This window comes from Rhinolophus sinicus, chromosome 15, assembly GCF_057876585.1.
Source record: "Rhinolophus sinicus isolate RSI-liver-muscle chromosome 15, RSI-T2T, whole genome shotgun sequence".
Classification (NCBI taxonomy): domain Eukaryota; kingdom Metazoa; phylum Chordata; class Mammalia; order Chiroptera; family Rhinolophidae; genus Rhinolophus; species Rhinolophus sinicus.
Genome location: NC_142515.1, coordinates 111,365,234 through 111,389,892, shown reverse-complemented (window position 1 = coordinate 111,389,892; position 24,659 = coordinate 111,365,234). Strand labels below are relative to the sequence as shown.

At 38.2% G+C, this 24,659-nt stretch overlaps 1 protein-coding gene across 3 annotated transcripts in view; it reads left to right on the top strand.

Annotated features, from left to right (window-relative positions):
* FHIP1A (FHF complex subunit HOOK interacting protein 1A) overlaps positions 1 to 24,659 on the top strand; it is a 204,700-nt gene that overhangs the window by 99,956 nt on the left and 80,085 nt on the right. For all 3 annotated transcript variants that reach the window (XM_019722794.3, XM_074338440.2, XM_074338444.2), the window contains 2 exons: positions 11,243 to 11,472; positions 21,662 to 22,288. In XM_019722794.3, the coding sequence (XP_019578353.3) occupies positions 11,371 to 11,472; positions 21,662 to 22,288 (729 nt within the window). In that variant the 5' untranslated portion in view covers positions 11,243 to 11,370. The remainder of the gene's footprint in view (positions 1 to 11,242; positions 11,473 to 21,661; positions 22,289 to 24,659) is intronic.

Here is a 24,659-nt window from a genome sequence, read left to right as displayed (position 1 = left end):
TTTACTTGCATTGCCTCTTGGACGGTTTACCTATCTGTATTAGATTCTTTTTCTATGAAAGCAGGAAATACAATTTTCTAGAAACATAGTGCAGATTTGCTGTGTAATTAATTGTTTATGAAGCTCTTTCAGGTTAGTTATTCTGAAGAAAGAGCCAGTGTTGGGTAGTAACTTCATCCACTGTTTATGTCCTTGAAACCCTCCCCGTGCCCCCGCCCCCCAAAAAAAAAGAAATCAGAAAGAGAAACAGAGAACAGTGATTTAACAGGTTCAGATATCTTGGGGTTTATTCTTGGGGAATTGTAGATCTATACCTGCTCTTTCCATGCTTGGTCCCACTTTCTACCTGCCTCTCACGGTGTGAGTATCTCGCTGTGCTGAAAGTAATTCTTGAGTTTAAAGGAACACATTATTTTTTTGCACAACCTGACCCCAAGGGCCTACTGCTGTGTTGGTTATTCAGCCATTTCTCCAACTTAATGAGAAAAAGTATGTTGATTTCCAACAAGTGCCTTGCTAAGGGGTGTTCAGTAGTAATTTTGAGTATTTGCATGCCTTGCCTAAAGCATTGACATTAGAACCTAATCTCTAGATAAGTTGCAATTCCATTCCAATAGTAATGAGTCAAATCATCAATTTTTGGTAATCCCACAGGGCATAGAATGGAAGTGAAGTATTATGCTTATATGTATGTTAATATTATACAAAGTTATTCTTGTAAAAAAAAAATAGAACTAGCCAAATTCTTCTTTTGCTTCCATGCCCTCTTTATAATGCCTTTGATTTTGGAAGTTAATTAGGTCTAAAGTGCAGGATGTTTTTGAGGGGAATATAGGAACCCTTGTTGACTCTTCCTGTTCATTGTTTTCTACCTGGAACACCAACTCTAGGGAGAAATAATGCCAAATGCAAAAGTTATCTGAAACAGAAGTTGATTTGAAGCAGTCTTTGATTTTCCTTTTCTTGCTTTTGCTTTCTCTTTCTTTCCCTTCTGTACAAAAGACATTGATACATACATGTTAATTTAGTGGAGAAGAGTTTTAATTAAAGAAGTGTAGATGGCCTGGAACCATTCAAGTCTATGCCAGTCACTCTAGAGGCAAGTGGAGATGAATTGAAGCAGAATATGGGAACAACATGATCTACCCAGTTGCTTCTGGAGGCTTATAAATGAATGCCGTCCTCCCCAGGAGGACGGCCTCTCTGCAGGTCTGCTTAGGGGGCTGGCAGCCATCCAGTCAAGAAGCCATCATTGCTGTGACAGAGGAACTGCTTAATGTAAGTTGTTTCAGTGTTTAGTTTTATTTCTTGGAAAGACATCACAGTAAGTTTAAATTCTGGACCCCCAAGCAGAAATTAGAGCCTCTGTTACCCTTTGTTAATTGCAAATTACATATGGCTTTTCTATTGTAGAGTCTCTGAAAAGGCAGCAACTAATGATTAGTACTTACATCTGTGTGCAGAGCTAGACTAGCGTGTGTGTGCATGACAGCGGGGGTGGGGTGGGAGGGAGGGAGGAGGAGCGAGGGAGAATGCATTTCTCATTGAGGTCAAGCACTGCTCCATTCAGGGCTCTCCAGTCTCGTGCCAAGCTCTGTTTCAGAAGTCCACAGAATCACCCTTGTAGCAAAATGGCAGCTTCAGAGCAGTGAGATCTGCTGTTAATGAGAGCAGTATCTTTAAAAGAGAAAGTTTAAGGAACTTATTTTCAAGTCTATAATGATCTTTGATTTTCAGGGCTAATGTTAGTTTGAAAGAATAGGCTTTGTACAAGTAAGAAAAAAATCCTACTAAAAAAAGTCAAATAATATGAAAAGGTATAGTGCATAGTGGTGAAACTGCTCAAGTATAACTACAGTCAATTGCAATGCTGGAAGCTTTTTTGATATGAGATATCTTCATAGTGAGCTATGTTTATTTTGACTGATTTTGTTTTTTAGAGAGGTCCTTTAAAATTATCGAGGACCTTGGATACCCTTGGAAAAGCTCTTGGGAAACTCCAGGGTTCGTCAGCTACATTTGAGAACCACTAATCTTGACAAAGCTATAGTGATCAAAACAACATGGTACTGGCACAAAACAGACTCATAGATCAATGAAGCAGAATAGAGAGCCAGAAATAAACCCACGCTTATGCGGTCAATCTACAACAAAGGAGGCAAGATACACATTGGGGAAAAGAGAGTCTCTTTGGTAAATGGTGTTGGGAAAACTGGACAGATAGGTGAAGAAAGAAAGAGAGTGAGAGAGTGAGAGAAGGAGAGAGAGAGAGAGAGAGAGAGAGAGAGAGAGAGAGAGAGAGAGAGAGAGAGGACTACTTTCTTGCACCATATACAAAAATAAACTGAAAAGACTTAAATGTAAGACCAGAAACCATGACAGTCCTAGAAGAAAACATAGGCAGTAAATTATTTGGCACTGGTCTTAGAAATATCTTTTTGCATGTTTCCCCAAGCAAGGGCAACAAAAGGAAAAATAAACAAATGGGATTATATCAAACTAAAACGCTTTTGTACAGTAAAGGAAACCATTAACAAAAAGAAAATGCAGCCCACTGAATGGGAGAACATAAGATATTTGCAAATGATATATCCCATAAATGTTTAATACCCAAAAAATGTAAAGAACTCATATAACTCAACATCTGAAAAACAAACAATCAGTTTAAACATTAGGCAGAGGAGAAAAAATTTGGCCAGATCATTAACTTTCCAAATTTCTAGAGCTTATAAAACCCATAAGCTTAAGGTAAACCGCATAAATTTAACCCAGTATTATTGTGTAACAACATTAAAATAAGCATTAAAAATGTGGTCCTGAAAGATAAGAGTACCACTCTTCTGAATTCTTTACACTTTCCCAACATCATTTTTATTCATATTTATTCCATTGGAAAGTAACTCATGTAAGTACAGATGTGGGTGGTTTTCCTTTGTGTGTTTTCTAGTAAATACTTTAAAACATTTTGTGGTCATTATAATTGATTCAAATAGCATGTTAAGGTACTCCTTTATCAGTACTCACACCCATCAGCCTACAATCATTGTGCAGGCTGTTTCCTTTCATTCTGAGTTGAGGACGAGACTTCAAGTACACTGTACGCAGAATGGCTATACTTAAGCTGGACTTACTATGTACTTTCCTTTTGTTCAGGACTTTTTTTCTTTTGTTACATTAGAAAGTGTTTTCACTAAGTAGTCCATAAACATGGTACCAAATTCAAAAAGTGAAGAAGGGTGCACATGAAAAGCAAGTCTCCGTGCTTCCTCTGTCCCCAGACACCCAGGGCCCCTCTGAGGAGGCAACCCCCTTAGAGTTCTCGTGTATCTTCACAGAAATCATGGACGCATTTACAAGTATACAGAGTAACATATTCCCTTTTTTTCCTTACACAGTGGTGGCATACTACACTTGCTGCTATGAACCTATGCTGGCAGTCTTTCCATATTAGTACATTCAGGGCTGCATCCTTTAAAACAATCGTGGCACAGTAGTCCATAACATAGAAGTGCCATCGTGTAGATAGCTGGGTTATTGCTGATGGAGATTTAGAATCTTTCCAATTGTTTACTATCTAAACAATTCTACAAAGGACATCACTCTAGTTGCAGAGCTGCTAGTGGTTAAGAGAATGTGTCTGGGTCAGACCCCAGGATATCTCTGTGACCTTGATTAGATCAGCTCCTCCACGTCTCTGTGCCTCAGGAAAGGGGAGTCTAGTCCACCGGAATGTGGAGAAGATGTAATGAGTTAATGTATTTAGAATAGTACCTGGCACAGACAAGTGCTCAATAAGTATCAACTTTTGCTGTTACTCAGGGTGCCGTTTTGTAAGGTGAAAGTGTATTTATAGGATAAATACACAGAAGTGGTTTTGCTGATCAAATTTAATTTTGTAGGTAGAACACCAGTTTATGCTGTCACGTGAGGTGCAGGAGTGCACCCATTTTTACTTCCCATAAGTCACTTCTTGACGTGTATAAATCTGGACCTTGATTGTATACTATTGGGGCCCAGGTAGTTATTGGTCAAGAGGGAGAGATTTCAAGTGAAAGTTTTCTTTCCCCTGAAAATTTTCAGTGCCTTTAGAAGATCTTACTTTTTATCTTTATCAACACGATGTCTTCTCTTGATGATAAACTGATCATGGTAATAATATATATGTGAGCGGTAAGCTACTTTAAACCAGTAGGGTTTTATTAGGTACTTCTAGACTCTTTTACTTACTCATGGATGAGAAAACGTAGTCTTTGAAATCGTACTACCATTTGTTAGAGGGATTACAATATTTCCATGTAACGAAGTCTTACATTATTTTTATGTTTAAAAAAGATGTGAAATGAGAACTTCATAGTCTTAGGTTATCACAGAAGTGCTACTGTTACTCCACCTCCCTGAGGGTGAGGTACCTGTATCAGTTAGCTCAAGGGCCTGTGGTTTCCTCCCTTTCCATCGTGTTTATAGCACACAACAGACACCCAGCTCTCCGTGGCCTGTTTCATAGACTGCTGACGGAAGGTGTTTACCCTGATCTGCATAGGATCAAGTGCTAAGAGGCCAGGAAGCTGTTGACTTCTGAGCCTGTTGCTAAATGACAGTAAATGCTAATCATTTTTTACCTCTGACAAGTCATCTTGCAGCGTTTTGGGTAGGAGTAGAAGTGCTTAGCCAGCCGTGAAATTTATAAGGCACCTGAACTGATTATTATTCAAGAGCGTGATTACTCATCGTCTGAAACAACCCCAAGTTGCTGAAGCAGAGCTATTGGTTACCTCTGAAGTCACAGAAGTCCTCCACCTATCTCTTCAGCAATACCTTCATAACTCGAACTGGCTATTAGCCCCTGTATCGGGACTCCTCGTGGTTTTACCATGAATGCATCTTTACGATGGTCTTTAAACTTTTATGAAGGGGGTCAGTTCATGAACCCTTTTTAGAATTGGCTAAAGACTATAGCCACCTCTCTTCAAAATAATATGCCCATAATTTATGAGACTCATGAAAAAAAATATATATATATTGATAAAATTTCATTGTTACTTTACTCATTGCACTTAGTATGTCTTATGCCGTGCATGGATGAAGGACATTTTCGAAAAGGAGGCTTTTCGAAGGTAATCATCACATTATCTTATACACTGCAGGTTACATATATGAAAATTTTCACATGAAAGTGTGTGAAAAACTGCTGGTAAGAAACTCATTCTGACTGATACAGGCATAACGTCGGGTATTAGACCGAACAGGATAACTTCCCAGAGGTACCTACTTTTACAGAGAATACGACCAAGACATGTGGGTCATAAATTTAGTTTTTTTCCCCCAGGAACATTTCTTGAGAAGAACTTTATTAGTATGAGGAGGTTCTTAGAGAGATTCAGAGCATCTACCTCAAATCTCTGCTTTAAATTACTACCCCATAGAAGTTGTCAGATATCTTATCTCTGCATTTACCTTAGCTGAATTTTAGGGTTTTGAGGCAGAAGTCTTAAGTTGTCCCTTAATAGCTTCCAACAAAATAGTGATGTGAAAGGATGGTGCCAACTACTAAGATTATATTGATTGATTGGGTTGTTGGGGAGACTTTCCCCAAGAATGCTCCAGTTTTCGTGTCTCAACAAATCACTCCATGTGTATAAGAAACTTTTCTTTTTAGTCACTAATGAGCTGATGTCTCAACTTAATTTTCAAAAGCTATAAGTTTTACATTCCAAATCTTTGCCAGTAGGGATTTAGTTTCTTAAATAGCATTAAAAATCAAGTCCCCAAACAAATTTCAGGTATGAATTTGAATATTAATTAAAATTTTGCTTTTCCCTTTATTCTGTTTATCAGTCAGTTGCATGACACTTGAGTATGACCTAGTTGGCAGCCTGTTCAAGTGAAATTAAGACGTGAAACATGGTAGAATTATTTCGTGGCGTTAATAGTGTTCCATAATCTTGCTACTATTTTGAAGTATGCATTTATCGAAGCCTGAAACCATTTGGAATATACGTATTGAGAGAATTTTCTTTGTGCCCTTGTAATTCTTGAGAACTTTTGTGTGTGTTAACTGGTGACCTACAACTTGGTGGAACCAAACAGGATACTGCTTTCCTGAAATGATGGACAGTGAACACTAAATGAGCCAGAGCTGAACTATGGCAGCTTGAGGGACACTCAGGACAAGGTCCAGGAGAGTTAGGGCTTTATTTTCCACAGCCCAGCGTTGCCATGCGACATGGCAGCGAGAAAGAAAAGGTAACTGGGCCACAGGCTTAGAGCACAGGGAGGATTTAGGTTTAATAGGATTCTATTAGGCACTAAGTAGAGGTTGTCTGAGGTAGTTTGACCCAAAATGAATCCCAACCCCCACTATTAGTTATAATTGAGGGCTCAGGGTTCCCCTCCTTCAATTGTTCCCAATATTTGAGGAGTCTTCACCCTTAGATGCAATTTTTCATGATAAGTACTTTTATAGTAATAGCTTTTTTATGTGTTTAGTAGCAGTTCATTCAGGGCATTCCAAAGTGCATTGTAAAACAATGAGATTTTTAAAAATAAATAAATAAAACAATGAGATTTTATACTGGCAGTTGCTCAAGAAACAAATAAACCAACCAACCACAAATTATATTTGAGATGGTTGATTCCTGTGCTTTGGGTTCCTCAAGTGAAATATACTTTAATCGTGAAAAGCATACAGATAGAATCTTATTTATAACTAGAATTCTTACAGATTTTTATACAATGGCCATTGTTCTTCTTTAATGATTATCTGATGACCCTTTCCCAATTAGTGTAACAGTTGCAATAAAGTACATAATATAATGACTTTTTGAGCTAGGAGCGACCTAAGAAATAATCATTTAGTTCTAACTACTCACCTAAGTGAGGTTCCAAACCAAGAACCCCATATTTTTTACTCACGGTCTCACAGCTGATTAGAGCTAGAACCAGAATCCAAACGTCCTGTCTCCCAGTTCAAAGCTGAAGTCTCCAAGTGGGGACTTGAATTTTTCCAACTTCCACAGTTGGAACTGAGCTTAAAAATTCTTAGCTTTTACCTTTGGCCACCACTTTAAATCCACCTCGACTCTCTAACCATTTCCACAAACCAACCAGAGAAATAAATATCAGCGAAGAAGAAGGAAAGGTGGGAAGGGAGTTTGTCATGTCTTTCCATCAAGTTGAAGACATTGCCTCTGATTTGGTAACTCACTATAAAAATACTTGGCTTTGCTTTTTTTGTTGTTGTTATCGATAGGCCTTTCCTACCTGTGTTCTTCACCTCACCCTTTTTCTGTTCCTCTTGTTCCATCACATCCTTTGTTTTTTTTTTAAATCTTTAAATTCTCCATGTTCATTTGTTCCTTCCTATTAGGCCTGCAAATGTGATCACTTTTTCCTTAAGAAAAATGTTCTCTTGGCTCTGTCTCCCCTTAAGGTGGCTATCCACTTCTTTCCCTTAAGGAATTTTTTATAATTTGTTATCAGAGGACATTATATTGAAATAAATAAAAGAATTGAAGGATGGTATAAGACTATATAAAATTAAATGCCAAAATATTTACATTGTAAGTTCAACCTGATAGTGAAAGAGGGATATATTAAAATATAGTCATGCAAGAAATATATTTCATGAAAAAAATGTGATTTTGACACATTTATAGCTTTCCTAAGTATTATAGTTTTTGAAAAGAGTCTGAAATTAGATAAGATGTCTATTTGGGAATGAGGTTGAAGGAATTTTTACATTGCAAAGAGGTGTGATTTAGATGACGAGGATCTAAGTTTTTATAACTATATGGTATATTTTATAATTCTGTAATATGGAAGGATATGCTTATGCTTTTTTCATAGTCAACTAAAAGAGATCATATATTTTCAAAAAAAGGACAAATAACTGACATAAGAATTATATGTATTTTTATCTGTGTGCAACAATAATTTAATAGAATTTTTCTTTCCTTATTGATGGGAAACATTTTTATATATAATATTGAGATATATAAATTGACTACCACTACTGTCTTTGGAAATACTATACTCAGTTCTTTCTTTGCAGTATGGGATCTGTGGTGATATATTCAGGCTGCTTTATATGTATTTTGATAGCTCCTTTCTCCCACCCTGAGCCCCAGACGAAAAAACTCAGGAACCACACCACAAAACCACATGCAACCACTGTTGGAAGAAGAGTCCTTTGGGTATTTTTTGGTGTTGGTGGTTTGTTTGAAGAAAGAAAAAATATCACTTATTAGAGTCTGGATGGTTTCTAGAGCTCTCTCTCAGGCATGAAATTTGAGTGGATGTGCATGTGTGTATTTACGGGAAGAAGAGACTGAATATGTGCCAAGAGTGGCAAACATCCCCAGCTTCAGTTACCTTAGGCTGAAGAGGGCAGAGGGCAAGAAAGGGGACATGTCCAGTGATGCCATGCTCGTAACACAAGCACACACTCGAGTGACTGCAGCCTTTTTTACCTACTCACAGTGTTTTTGCTTCGTTTTGTCCTTTTCTGTTCTTCACTTGGGACTTTTAGCTGTGATCTAAGAGCTTTTCATTTGATAAAAAGCTTGAAATGGAAAAAATGCAAAAATAAAAAAAGAAAGCCTCATAACAGGCAGATGCAGAACTATTTTGAAAACCTTGGTGCTTGAGGAAGTATGTCCTTGTACATCTCTCATAAATATGGTGATGTCTCTTCCTTTCAGTTCAATATTGCCCTGGGGACATGCCTGTGATTTAATACTGTAACAAGGGAATAAGAGAGAGTGGAAAGACCCAGCTCTTTGGTCCCTGGGTGTATTAGGTAGTATTTGCATTTATAGGATCTTCTGGCATGGTGTTTCCCTTTTCAAACGTGGCGTGCTTGACTTGCTTGACATTCCTCTTTTCTCACCGAAGTTCACTCGATGTTATGGTTTCTGTATTCATGACACATTTAGAGTCTTTCGGCATCTGCTTTAACAGTATGATCGGATCAGCATCCACCAAGTGAGATGCACTTTTCTCAGTGAAGACCCAGATTCTTGAAGTGAATCGGGCCGAGGATTCTAGCCAGGACAAAGGAGAATATAGCTTTCTAGAAAGCACATCGGACTGGGAATCAAGGGACGTTCTGTTTCCATCAAAACGAACTTGTAAGTTTATGACCATAGCTAAGATATTGGTCCTGTCCATCATGCAGTCTCACTCTCTGAAAAGATTGCATGTAAAGGCCCTTTGAGAACTAACTTCAAGAATCTTAGAGAACGTGTCTAATTTTGATTCAGAGGCAATTGGCATGATGTATGTTCCCCTATGCCTTTGAAGAAGAATCTGAGAATCCTTGGGCTGGAAGGAATCTCAAGTCTTCTCAGAATCAAAGGAATCAAAGTCGTCTAGTTTTTCAACCTCTGAGATAACCCCAAAATTCTGACTTTCCTCGTTAACATCACTATATCATCTGAATAAAAGACCTGGACATTTTCACAGAAATAGTATGTTTAGAGCAATGAGGAAGTTGAGTCAGAACTTGTTTCATGTCTTATCACTTAAAACAAAGCTGCACGCGGAAATGTTATCTATAAGGGCTAGTCTGGTAACCAAAGTGAGGTGAAGAGGCTGGCGGTGGGGTCATAGGGAGTGGTGGGGATGGTGGGGATGGTGAGGGCCATGGGGACTGGGAACACATACCTATCTGTGTGAGTTGGCCACTCCTAATTTTTAAAACACCAGATGGGTCCGATAAAACGTGCGTCTCAGTGGCAAAGGGCCATGGTTGGCAGTGAATAATGTCTTACTGAAAACAACTTTGTATTATTCGCAATTATACATTACGGAATTCACCAGTTTAAATAATACAATACAGTCATAGAAGATATATCCAAGCTGTTTCCCTCAGGCACGTAGTATATACAGCCCTCTGTCTAACAGGGCTTCCTCTTCTTCGGTCCTCTTTTATTCTCCTTAGAAAGTGTTTCTTTCCTCAGAATTATTAATTCTTGCAAGTATTCTGTGTATGTATGTGTGTGTATGTGTGTGTGTGTATATATATATATATATATATATATATATATATATATATATATATATTCCTTTAATGTTGAATGGTTGGCCTCTTACCCCAAATGGAAGCATTTTGAATATTCCTTAACTATTTTCCAGTGTTTAGTTCCAAAGCCCACAAAGAACTTGATTCTTAAGGCTAACCTGAATAATCACTTTACGCCCCCTTCTCACATTTATTGTTTGTAGGAAGAACAGATGATCAGTGTTTTTTTGTTTTGTTTTTTTTTTTCCTTTGACACTACAAATCTGGAAATTTTCTTATGGATTTTCTTTTCTAGTGCTCTAATAATTACAATGTAATTATTTTTCTCTAACTCTCTCCAATCTGTACACTAAAAAATAATATTTTGAACAATACCCAGTCCTTTTTTGAGTTGATCAAGCTGGTGAGATAACACCATTATCTTAGTTCTTCTATCAGAGTTAGGACCACACAGCTGGATCACATTCATTGCATACTCTACGACCTCACTATCTTTTTTCTCCCTACTGGGAGTCTGTTGTAGTCAGACTTTCTTCGTATTTTAGCCACATAATTCATTTTTCGTTTGTCAGTGTGCTACCTTGTACTCACACCTAGAAAGCACTATCTTGTTTTTGATGGATCATTTCTATTTCTGATTTGTCAAGGTTACTTGGAATTCTATTATTTTTCATGAAATCCAAAAATCTTAACTTCGTTTGTAGCCACAAAATGACCGAGAATGTTTTCAATTCCATCATGACAGTCATTGATTAAAAAAAATAAAACTTCAGTAATGTTGGATCGAGGAGTCTGGGTAGTGTTTTATAACTACCCCAGTTGCATCGCGTCATTTATTTCTGTCACTATTAACTAATGGTTTTCCTGTTTCTGGATGTTTTTGAACTCCACAGATATTGGCATCATAGTTTCTTGATTATAGAAACTAGACTTGGGTGATTTAGAATTATAATCCTGGGGGTTGTGGTTGGTGGTAGTGGAGAGAATAAACCCAATAATTGTTTAATTTATGCATGTAGATTTGGTAGCATCATTATTTTGTATTTTTAGTAGCAAGGTGAGAGAAAATAGGGAAGACTTTAGACTGAGTAGAAACGTCTATTTTATAGATATTTTTTTTCTGCATTGGACTTTGAGAACGTCTGTGCTTTGATTTAAATTGAATAGTGTCCTTTTAATGTATGACATAATGAGATGTCTTTTTTGTTGTTGTCATTACAGGTTGGAAGGTGACAATGAAATATGAAGAAGTTCCATTTCTAATGTGATACTTGAAAGTTAGTGACTGCTTGCCAAATTTCCATGAAAATTAAATATGACTTAGAAGCATTGATTTATGACGGTTTATCATGTCATCGGTGGCAACAGGAAGCAAACTCCAGCAGGCTGTGAGCCTGCAGGGAGTTGACCCAGAAACTTGCTTGATTGTATTTAAAAACCACTGGGCGCAGGTAATGTATGAGTTTCACCTTCTCTGCTGGTCTAGGTAGCCCTACAGGCCTCCATCACACTTTCCTACCTCTGTGACAGGTAACTAGGCTTCCAGAAACATAGGGAGGAAAACCGTTTTAGGTATGAAGAAAATCAACTTTCTCTTCTTGCTTCCCTAGACGAGGTATCTGATTAAAACCCATCGTTTTTACAAAAGCAACTAGGGACCCGTATGTTCCTCAGATGTTTTTAGAAAAACAGCAGTTGGACTTAAAGTGACTCGGGCATCACTTTCAATATACTTGGCCATGGTTACATCCTCTCTCTTTCCCTCTCCCTGATGATTTCCATCCAGACCTTACCCTCTAACAATACTAACATACACTTTTGTTAGATATTTACCAAATGGTATGCTGAATACTTCAAATGCCTTATGTCATTTAATCTCCACAAACCCATAAGGCAGTACTATTAGCTTCCTCATTTTACAGATGAGGGAATGGAAGATTATACAGGTTAAGTAACTTGCTTGAGGTTATAGAACTAGTGAATTTCCAAGCAAGTGCTTAGATCTTGGTCCCTCGACCTCTGTGCTCTACCATTTTTCAGGCTGGTAGTCCCTATGTAATTTCACGAAAGAAGATGTTGGGTGGTATCTGAATGCATTACAAACCCGATCATAAAAGTTTTTTTGATTATTCATTTTGACTACTCTGTGACTCTTCTCTGATCTGCTGGTATGGATAATTAAGGGTTGAATATTCAGAAAATTTACCAGCTCACCCCTTTCCTAAGGGAATTTACAAGCAATAAAATAAATAAAACTGGCATTCTTTACTACTTGTTCAACATTACACTCCCCAGGTGAGCTGGTAAGCAGCTATTTATGTGACAGATTTTTAATGACTACCTAGTTCCTTCCTGTGGCCGGAAATAGCACATGGATTAAAGCACTGAGCCTGTAAATCACAGCAATTATAGGGCACATGGTTTAGATAAAAAACAAAATCAATTCTGCTCTGGGTCATTTACACTTTGTAGCTTCTTGTCACTATCCAGTGTAAAGCTTCCAAAATTGTTTATTTGTATCCCATTCTCTGACTTTTTACCATTACAGTATGGGTTTCCTCTGGAAATTAAGGGTACATCTGCTTTAGCAAAGGGAAGAAAATAGTTCAGGAGTTTTCCTAGTAATAATTACTCATGGCTTTGTAGTTTTATTAGGATTTTAAAACACTGGCTCCAAAGTGGGTTGGTGAACCATGAGGAATGTGCCTAATAGGCTATATTAGACTAATATATAGAGGAATATTTTAAAAGGTTTATTTCTATCTTTATCTTTTAAAAATTTCTACTTTGTGTTTATAATATAGACATAATATATTCATTTATTAGTATGTGTATATTTATTTATACTCATTTTTTTTAAAACTGGTAAGAATGCACAGTCAGATGTTTTATGTTGAGAGAATTTTCAGCATCCGTTGTTTCATGGGGCTGAAGAAGTCTATCATTCTAGTACGTATTCTTTGCTCTGGGCCCTGTTTGGTTCATTTGTTTGTGTATAATACCTTTGTAATCATTCCTGCTGGGGTATCTGTGTGTGAGCCATTTAGTATTCTGTACCACTCTTCAAAGACATATATCACCATCCTCTTGATTTTACATAGATGGTAGATCATTTGTCCTTCAGATTTTGTCCTGGGCAAGGTTTCTCCAAAGTTATTGGGGTCTTGTTAGAGTGTCTTAATTCAGGAAGGTATAAATACTCTTTCACATTGGTGAAGGAGTGCATGCTGGTCCCAGAATCATATTATTCATTTCCATATGCAAATGAATGGCTTCAGCATTATCAGACCTTTTAGGTGATCTGAAGCATAGCACCCGCACCCTCCATTTAATTCAGACAAACATTGAGTTGAGAGTAAGGATAACTTTGTCAGAGGAAATGGTGTTTAGTTACTAAATAAATCCTTTTGTAAAATGAGGGCACTCTTGGTCTTGTTTCAGCCACTTATTTAACTTTGGGCAAGTTTCTTTCCTCTTTAGTCTTGACTTTTCCTTTTTAATAAATCTGGAAAGGGCCCCATTCTGTCTACTTTCAAAGGCTCTTGAGGGGCTTTCTGTTATCTTCGTGAACCAAACTACTGGTTGAAGAAATGCACGTGGCTATCAATGTGATTAGATTAGTGTTAAATGCAGGTTTACTGAGCCCAAACTTCAGATCCATCCTAGTTAGGTGTCACAGGTGGGACGTAGGAATGTAATAAACTTTGGTCTTGGCCTTTAAACAACATATAAGCTAATCTGGGTTACACTGTGAGATACATTATTATAAAATGAATAGTAATCATTGCAAGAATTAAGGGAAGGAACTGTTATGGATGGAAATGGCCTGGGAAATGGAAGAAGTAAGATTTGCTGGCATGTCTGTGAGAATCAAAGTTCTTGACAGAAAGGAAAAGAATATTTTAGAGAAGGGATATTGGAAACAAATGCTCAGCTTTGACTTTTTTGGGTGGTAAAAAAGGTGGGGAAGTCAGGGCAAGGCAGAGATGTGGAGCTAGGTGTGAGGTCAGTAGTGAAACCTTCAGTTGATAGGAATAAAAGCTATTTGTGCATTGTGTTGGAATTTCATTCATTACCACTTTTTTTATAAGTTGTTCAACTGAGGGTAGATGAAGAACAGTTGCAGAGGAAATGAGCTAAAATCTGACATAAGTGTCTATGACTTGTGTGACTATATCCCCTGGATTCCCCTGAGGCAGCCCGAGAAAACCTGTAAGGCTGGTAAGAAATGCAGCATAGACAGAACTGGGTGACAACATTTTATTTGCTGAAATGTTTCATTAGCTGCCAAGTGCAACACTTTTTTATCCAGAGTGCTTCTGTTTGTTAGTAGACTTCAGTATAAATTTAGCATCATCAACATATATTTGACAGGTTCTGTTCTACTGTTTACTAAGTAGCTTCTTTCGCAGACCTTGAATTAAAAAGCACACTTTGAGGGAGGAGGATATTCGCCTACCCGCCTACACCTTGCTGTCTGTCAGGAATCGCTAGTTATTACAACCAACCATCACCCAGGCAGTCAGCCTGTGATTCAGGACGGTCCAGGGGAGAGCGCTTGAGCGGCCCAGGAGTGCACTTGAGTTTCCACACTGTTCCCGTACAGTGTGGTACAGTGATCCCGTAACATCCCCAGAATAGTGCCATAGTGGACGTTCAGGAGCAGTTTAATTCCTGATAGTGACCCTGGAGAATCCAGGCTGTAAGAAGCAGATCTGGCCTTTATTTCCTCTCATCTGAGATGCCGTCTTGAACCATTAATTGCCAGAGCAATGAGTCTAACACCCAGATCTGACTGGATCACTCCTTTAGTTGGACATTTCAGTGGCATCTGGCCAGCTGCAGATGAGAATGGCACATAGGGTTCGTTATGTCCTGGCCTCTTTCACTCCTCGTTTCTCTTCTAGTCCCCAGATGTAAAATTACTTGGAGTTCTTAGCCACCCTCACTCCTGGGCAGAGATGCTATTTTAATGCCTCTCTGCCTTAGGCACTTCCTCTTCTTTCTGCCTGGAATAGCTCTGCCCCTGGTTAAATGCACCTCCTTTTATAGGACTCATTGGGGGCATCATTTCCTCTGGTAAACCTTTTCCATGCTCTTTTATGCTCCCACTCTGTCCCAGCAGCCTCCTGGGGACTCTTTCCACTCTTATACCAAGCATCTCTTATTAAAATTACATGTACAGTATCTTCTTCCCAACCGCACTACTAGCACATCATGACAGAGACCATTTGCAGTTTACCTACATCTCCAGTGCCAAGAAGATTGTAAGCATACGAGTATTGCAGATGTTCAATAAACTGTTGAACTGAAAGACAGGAAATATGAAATACAACTTTAGAAGAACTAGGTGACTTAGAATACAGCTTTGAACATACACTGCTATTAAAACATTTTATAATTTGCTACTAGTAAGATTTTTGGATTTGCATGTAATGATCAGTGAGGAGAGAGAGAGAGAGAGAGAGAGAATATAGATTTTTAGTCTATAAGAACAGTTTGTAGTCTAGGACATTGTTGTTTTAATCTCCTGTTTTTGCTTCTTCTGAATGGAAGAGAGAGCAAGAAGTAAGCAGCATTGGACAACCAGATAATAAACTATTCAACTATATTGCTATGTGAGTTAAACCCTCCACACTAGCTATTCTTTCTGGCACAGTTGTACTTTGTGAAGCATCATGAACCTTGCTCTATTCCTTTTCTATCCTTTCCTTTCAAGTGTGGAATCAGTATTAGTTATATACTTAGAGCCAGGAGAACAGGGGAGAAGGGTTAGAAAACTCAATCCGCAATGCACATTTCTTTGTGCTTCTAGTTAGTTAATAGCCCAAAGTGTCTCCTTACCACCCTCAGTCGGCAAAAATTAGCTGTTATACAATTTTTTTAAGCTAACAAAATTTCAGTGCTCAAATAGAGTAATGGTGATGGATGAAGAAAAGCCAGCGGGTTTAGTAGCTTTTTTCTTCTTGGTGAGGGGATAGGGGTAGGAAACACTGAATCATCTAGATTAGTTCATTAAGTCAGATGTCTTCCCACAAAACTGTAATGAAAAATAGATCATGTGTTCTAAGTATAGTGTCTTGTGTAGAGCTACAAGTAGCCTGCCTATTAAAGAAGCATAGCAGTTCCACATGGATTTGAGATGTGCATTTCAATCTCGTCTCCATGACACTCATTCTCTTGTTCTGTTCATCTTTATTCTTTGGTCTGTGTCTTATCCGAGATGAAATGATAGAAATTAAGTAAAGTCTTTGAGAGATGAAAAGTTGGGAAGTATTAGAGAACTCTGATTAATATTCTTAGTAAAGTGACAATTGTTAACATTTTAAAAAATTCTCTCTCCTCAGCTTTTCAAGAGCCCTAAACATGGCAGTAGAAAGTAAAGCAGAACAAAAGCTATGCTTCTTTAGAAGGCCCAGGTGTAAACTTGTGACTCTCAAGTGGTTGAATGTGTTGAACTGTCACCAACTCTTCCACTGTGTACTCGGTGATAAGTCTATTTTTGCTGTGGTTGAAATTATAGTGTTCTATGGAATATTATTACATAGATCACTACTCTAAGTCCTTTCCCTAATGTCTAAATTAAAAAACATATATGCCTAATTTAGGGTTAGTTTATGTTATTTTATTAACTGCAGCTCCTACCACATTTCTGCAGTAAATACTAGACTACCTTTGTTCCCAAGGGGGTATGGCATGTAGATGTAGCTCTGGCTTTGTTCTGTTTTATCCCAGATTTAAATAAGTCTCTGGAGTTGACATTAAACAACTTGTGCAAGAATGCATATATTAGTATTTTATTTTATCTTAATACAAAGAGAAATGACTCAATAAAGGCCCCCCATGAGAATAGGTGTGCAAGGAATACCCCAGATTGAAAGACACAGCTATTAAGTAATGAATAAAGAACTGGATGGAAACTTACTTTTGTTGTAGTTATTTGGTTTAAGATCTCTAAATCCTGCACTTCTTCTGTGTGATGGAAAATGTTGCTTAATAACTTTTTAAATTTTTTCCATGATGCCACTTTAATTTAGCATTCCAAAGGATTTGGAAGGTATGAGTTTTACTCATGTGAAATAAGTAGGCTCTAATCAAAGTAGCAAATATAATCCTCCATTGAGACATGCGTGTATGTGTGGCATAGAACAATAGGAAGATGGAGTCAAAGCTAATCTGAGAGAGAAACGTTTGTGTTTATCATGAAGAATAATAATTTGTCATCTTGGGGTGTGATTATCTGATACATGTAGATCTGTCATTCTGAAAGCATTTGAGCTTCCTATTTAGAATGTGTAAATATTTGAAATTCAGGGCCATTGTTATTGACTGATGGAGGCCATCATTAGAGCTAAGGATAGGAGAGCTGATTCCTTAATGAAAGAAAGATACTATTTGTTCATATTATTTAGCCCCAATAATCCTCATATTTAAAGTCAAATGACTTTGAAGATAGGTTAAATTTTAGTTAGTTTGGTTAGATAATTTGTATACTGTTGTTCACACTATTGATTTTTTTTTTGGTACATTTCTTTTTATTTGTTTTGGTGTTTGTTTTTTTGGTCCATTTTATTTTTATTTTTTGTGTGTGCATTTCTTTTTAGACTTGTAATAACTTACAAGTGGACCTATCTATATGTGATCTGGGCTCATATATATATATATATATAATCAGCTTGTATTTGTTAAAGTTTGTAGATCAACAATGCCTAACTATGATCCCCAAAACATTTACAGTGCTATTTTTGATCTCAGCTGATTAACTCACTTAGTGAGCGTGGGCTTTATCAGGAGTTGATTAGTTTCTTAAATGATATTTTCAGCCTAGCGAAGTGAACTTGCTCAGTAAAGAAAATATTTACAAAGTGTATTTTGCTTGCTTTCACTCTTCTCTGCTTGGATCCCTCCAGCTCTCTTAAATGTGTTTTATTTTCCCCTGAACTGAATCCCTGAGACTGAGGATATATTGCCGAGAAGGAGCCAGGGATGGGAAATTGGAGGCAAGGCTGAACGTCTAAGATAAAGGATGTGATCAGAGAATGGGCTGGGCCTGGGGAAGCCACAGTGAGCAGCTTGGGATCATGGATCCATAAGACTGGAAGGTCAGAGTAGATAGACAGGTGAAACTAGGCAGTGAGTAGAAATCAGGGACAGGAATACTGGAGATTGATGGGCCCAAAAGGAAAAAATCATGAAAGTCCAGATCACATCAGAAATCAGTCTACAGAAACTGCAAGAACTGTGACACCATCTGGGCAGAAAACATGGGCTACAGATCAGTTCTTGGACCTTTCTGCACAAGCTGTGCTCTAGCCAAGAAGGCTGTTAGCACTTCCTGTCAGGCCCGGGGTGTGGGCCCCTGAGCCCACTTGTAAAACCAGGTCATGGGTGTGTCTGCCTGGAAGGGAAAGGGAGGTAGCCTGGGAGGGTCCTGACACGTAAGGAGAGAGATTGAGGACATGTGACGATGACACAGGCATAATAATCTACACTTTGCTGAGTGTTGTGTATTCCATGACTCACACACCCATCTTCCGGGCAGTGAAAGCACCCTGGCCAGGGCTGGGGAAGGGCCGTCAGTGGGTCTGCTCCGTTCCAGATGATCAACAAGCCACGTATCCGTGGGGGATTTTAGCTCTGCTCTCGTGTTTCTCTGCCCATTAACCCAGAAGGCAGTGGAGAGGAGCTACTGTGCAGAGGGTAACGATGCTTCCACTTAGCAGCTGTTAAATAGTTTGCATTCTAGATAAAAATCTCAGATCTCTGTTTTAGGTTTTTTCATAGCAAAAAAATATGGTAGGTCTGTTTGCAAAGAAATACATTGAAATAAATAATGAAGATTAATTCATGGGAAAAATAGAAGCTGTGATCATGTAAATAGTTTTGGTGTTTATTACATATACCAGGGGTGCCAAAAAAATGTACACACATTTTAAGAGATGTTATCTATGCTCAAGCAGTAGTTTCGCCATAATCAGAAGTGTCTGGACACTGACGGTAACTACTTTGAGCACCTCTTGTAATTGCAGAAGTCAAATGTGACTTGTAGTCCTCTTCTGTTATCTGTACATATTGAGTATTACAATTATTACAGTTTTTTCCTTTCTTAAAATATGTATACATTTTTGGGCACCTTCTGTATACATTTAGATATATAATAAATATTTACATGCATGCATATAATATAAATACATACACATATGTATAAATTTACATTGCTTAGGAATTTCTGAGAATTAGGAGGTTTCCAATTATTCATTATTTTTAACTCAGTGTTTTGGTCCTTTTAAAAATATTAGTACTTTTAAAAGTATTAGAAATCACTTCGTCTACTTTTATTTTTATTTACATTATGAAATTAGATCAATTTATAGGAAAGAAGAACTAATTAACCTTAAAACAATATTCATATCTTTTCAGAATCACTTCTAATTATTCATGTATGGATCAGTATATTTAGTTTTTAACTTAAATTATTTCATGTATACATTTGCAAGTACTTATATGATTCACTTAGTGTTTATTTTTAATACCTTTATTGTATGGTGATGTACTTTTTGAGTTTGTCATTCTCTTATTCTTGATTATTTGGGTCAATAATATTTTTATTTTTCACTATTGAAAATATCATTGGTGTGAACATTTTTTTAACAAATTATTTTGGGGTTGCTTCCTTCACTCATTTTCTCCAAAGTGAGATTAACAAGTCAAAGGGCAGGAACCATTTTATAGCTTCTGTTATGTATTGCCAGATTCTTTTCTGGAAAGACGGAGTTAATTTGTGCCACTATCAATGTATAATGAACAGTCCCAATTTTAGACAGTTTACACAGTCTGAGCACACATGAGAAGTGTAATTACATTTCTACCCCAAGGCCTAGCTGTGTAGCTGGCTCTCGTAAGTAAACTCAATATGTGGACTTTGAAATTATTGAACTGATAAAGTGCGTGGTTAATTTGTTCTTCAGAACATGGAGCCTTGAAATCAGGGCTTTTGGGCTGGAGATCGTGCTGTTTTGGTGTGGAGCCCTCTTTGGCACCTGTGGCTCTGTGATCTCCCTCTGTGAGATGTCGTCAAAGCCAGAGCAAAGGGGAAGGAGGACACCCAGGTGCCAGCATTTCTGCCAGCAAGGTGGTCAGGTCTTCAGGGAATTCTGGACGGCTTCTTGGAGGTTGGGGGGAGTCAGGGCACTCTGGAATCCAGCACGCAGAGAAGGAGGGTGTATGTCCTGTGGGTGAATTGGGCCCATTGGTCACTGAGCCAGGCACCTCCTGGGTAGCTGCTAACTGAAGGCTTTTCTCATTGAAAATGTCAACTGAAAGGTGTTGGGTGATTTTTTCCCTTTGTGACAGCATTATTAATTTTATAATGGAAGTTGATAGAAATTGCACATTGTGTAGAATTCTGTTCCTTCTATAAGGATATTACTTGCCTGGTCTATAAAGACCCCCTTGCCCCGTGTCTGATGGAGGAACAACACAGACCTTATCCTGAGAACTGAATTCCCGTCATTGCGCTCATGCATGCTGACATAGCACTGTAGCTTTGCCAGCTTCCCCAGTGACTTGCAAAAATTCTGTAACCTAAATACAGAACATGTAACAACAGCATGTTACAGAACTGGGCCAAGAGGGTACTGCAAGAGACAAACATTTGATATAGCATGCAGTTGAGAAAGGCAGAAAGGAACTAAGATGAAGTTAAGATGAACTTATCAATGTTTGATTGAAAACATTTGTTTGAAAAATTTTCAGGTGTCTATATTTTAAAGGAAGTAAATTGAATGAATATTGTCGTCAAAATTCCAAGACATAAAGTTACATGGAAGTTGAGATATAAGATTGTTTAAATTTCCAGGTCCCAAACTAGAAGTCAGAGAGAGGTAGGAAGTATTCAAAGGCCAGCAGTGATATGGGAGTGAAACACCAGAACTGTCACGTGGCCTAATTATGGATTTATTCATTTTTTACTGTCATTTGGTTTCCTTGTGCTGGTAAAATATATATAACAAAGTTTGCCATCTTAACCATTTTTAAGTATACAATTCAGTGACATTGACAAGGTTATGCAACCATCACCACTAATTCCAAAACTTTTTTATTTCCCAAACAGAAATTCTGTATCCGAGGGATTTGTTTCCTAATTGGTTGTCTCAGAACATTTTCTGGCTTAAAGAAATAGAGAGTCCAAAACCTTCATTTTTTTAGTTTCAACATATGCCATATGTTAGGGTTGATTCTGCTAGGTATGTGTCTTCTGTTCATCAGTGTCCTCCTGTCCTTCCTAACATGGCATGTGTGGTGGAAGAGGGTGCCCATCTCACATATCACTTAGAGTTTTTCATTTTGCTCAGTAGCCTTTGGGATAATAGACCCAGGAATGCATGTAGCTTAATTTCCATAACCATACTACTTTCTCTGTCAGGTTGCCCAAATTTATAACTATTATAAATGAGCATCTTTAAACATCTTTTCTCTATAGTTTAACCCCTTCATTTTATGAGAGAGAGAGAGAGAGAGAGAGAGAGAGAGAGAGAGAGAGAGAGAGAGAATGGTCACATATACTTTGTTGTGGGCCATGGCTCTTGCGTTTTCTGTGAAGATTTGGTACAGTTGGTGATGTGTTTGATTTGGTTACAGGTTGTAAAGATCTTAGAGAAGCACGACCCCTTGAAGAACACCCAGGCAAAATATGGATCCATCCCTCCAGATGAGGCCAGTGCTGTGCAGAATTACGTAGAACACATGCTCTTCCTGTTGATTGAAGAGCAAGCCAAGGATGCCGCCATGGGGCCAATTCTGGAATTTGTGGTCTCGGAGAACATCATGGAGAAACTCTTCCTTTGGAGCTTGAGACGGGAATTTACAGACGATACTAAAATCGAGCAGCTAAAGATGTACGAGATGCTGGTCACACAGTCTCATCAGCCTCTGCTGCACCACAAGCCCATTCTGAAGCCCTTGATGATGCTGCTGAGCTCTTGCTCAGGGACAACCACCCCGGCTGTGGAGGGGAAGCTGGTCGTCCTGCTCAATCAGCTCTGCTCCATCCTTGCCAAAGATCCGTCCATTCTGGAACTCTTCTTCCACACGAGTGAGGACCAAGGGGCGGCCAATTTCCTCATCTTCTCCCTTCTGATTCCTTTCATTCACCGAGAGGGGACAGTAGGTCAGCAGGCCCGGGATGCTCTGCTTTTCATCATGTCTCTCTCTGCCGAGAACAGCATGGTGGCCCATCACATCGTGGACAACACCTACTTCTGCCCAGTAAGTCCCTCTCACTGCACGTTTCCTCCTCTTTTCCTCTCTTATGCTAATGATGAACACTGTTTTCTTCCTTTTCAGCAAGTTGTATTTGACATCTTCTGTGGAAAGATGTTTAGAGGAAATCTTTTGGAGGGAGGAAGGCAATCCTAAGTTGAGATACTATTTGGCTGAGCAGTGTCAGCTCAAAATAAGGCAACAGAGGAAACTGTATGTGTTACCACGTCTTGGTTCATTTCTGTTGGGTTACAAACTATTTTAGGTTTTCCCAAGAGCATATCCCGAGCGATCGGTAAGGCCTGCACTTTCTGTATTTGTAGCTTTTCAGGTTGATTTTGCACCAACGAATCATGGCATGTGAAGAGACCCCTCACAGCTGGTTTCACAAATTAATTTGTTTCTCAGCAAAATAATGACCATAATTGTAGATACAAAAAAAAATTGTAGATACTGATTTTATTTTAAAAAATAAATACATATTTACAGTTTGAGGTAGCCAGAAATACTCTACTCTATATAGTTTCTTAATCATTGGTATGGCGAGAAATAAAGTGTAAGGTCCTTTGCAGATGTTGGAGTAGCCCAGGAAATACTGGGAGCTGTCTGGGACTCTTAAGATGCCATAGGGCTCGGGTTATTTTTTTGGAGTTAGTGTTGTCTTTGGAAGGAGCATTGATTGATTGATTGATTGATTGGAAGGGGGATTTAGATGACAGATTTATATCTTCTTCTGGTTTTTCAGTTATGTTGGGCAACAGCTATTTTTATTTTCCTACCTGAGTGAACAGTTCTAGCTTTTTTCCATTGTCTGTTCTTTTTACCACTCATCTCATTATATTTTTTTATAAACTATATTGCCTTAAATATGCCTGATTCTGCTGGAATAGTGTTTTAGACCATTAGTGAGTTTTTCTGTAACAAGCCAGACAAGTTGCCACAAGTTGCCACAAGATTCATTGTTAATTAACGCTACATGGGTATTTCTTGACCAGGGGTGAGGGCACTGAGAGGACATTTAGAAATGTATGTGGGGTGTGTTTGGTTGCCAGAGGCACATGGGGTGGCCAAGATGAGAGATCAACAGGCACTTAGTGTGCAGAGGCCAGGGATGCTTAATATCCAGTAGTTTGTGGACTGAACAGTAAAGAACTGACCTGCTCAAAATGCTAATAGCAACCCTAGTGAATAACGTACTATATGTTGCTTTGAGGTTCAACAGCAGTCATCTTTATACTACTAAATTCCTATTTTTACTAATACACCAGGGTCACCTAGTGTCTGGTGAATATTTATTTCAGGGCAAAAAAAAATCAGTAAAATATTTTGAAAAATAGAATTTCAGTTAAAAAAATTAAGAGTACCAGTTTTCTCTTTTCTTCTGGGTTCTGGCCAATGGAATAAAAAATTGTACAAAGATTGATAGTCAGATGGAAAGTGAAGAACTGATTCCGTTCATCTGTGCCAACATATCAAGTTTCCCTTTCTCTGAGCTCCCTCAAAAAAAAATGTTTATTTCCAAATAAGCTTCTACCTCCACATCATCGCTCCTATCCAGCTCCCCCGTTCCATTCTCATTCCTCACACACTTGTTTCTACACCCTATGTGTCTCCCTTACTTCTTCAGTGTCTCCCACACTCACCCATCTTACACCATCAGATTAAATTCCTAAAAGAATTCTGATTTTGCTGTGTTAGTGCTCAGATTTCTTCAAGAATGCTCCATACTGGATACAGCAATTGTGGTCGGCAGACTAATGCTCTATAGTCCGCCAAAGCTGTGAACATGGCTAGTAAGAGACAGGGTCAGGATTTGAACCTGGGCAGTCTGACTCAAGGACCTGGTGCTTAACCTCTACCTTGTACATAAATAATATAATATCAAGATTTCCTGTAAAACACCAACCATAAAGAAAAAACTGGAATTAAGGACAAAAAAAACCAAAACACAAATTCGGAGATCTTTGCAATACACATAACTACAAATGTTTGGTACTCAAAATACACAAAAGTATTTGTAATGCTACAAATTAAAAGAAAATGATGAAACAACTCCTGAGAAAAAATGGGCAAAGGATTTGATCAGACAGCTCCCAGAAGACACCCAAAGCCAACAGACATATGAAAGTATGCTCACCTTCCCTAGCATCAGAAATGCAAATCACCTCACAAGGAGTACCAGATCATGGTTATCAGAGTGGCTAACCATTAAACATCTGATAACACCAAGAGTTGTCCAAGGTGTGGAAAAACAGGAACTCTTGAGAATATAAATTGGTACAGTAATGCAGGAAGGCAATGTGGTAATATTTAATAAAATAGAATATTTGCATACCTCATGATCCTGCGTGTTTACTTCCAGGTACCTGCCCTGGGG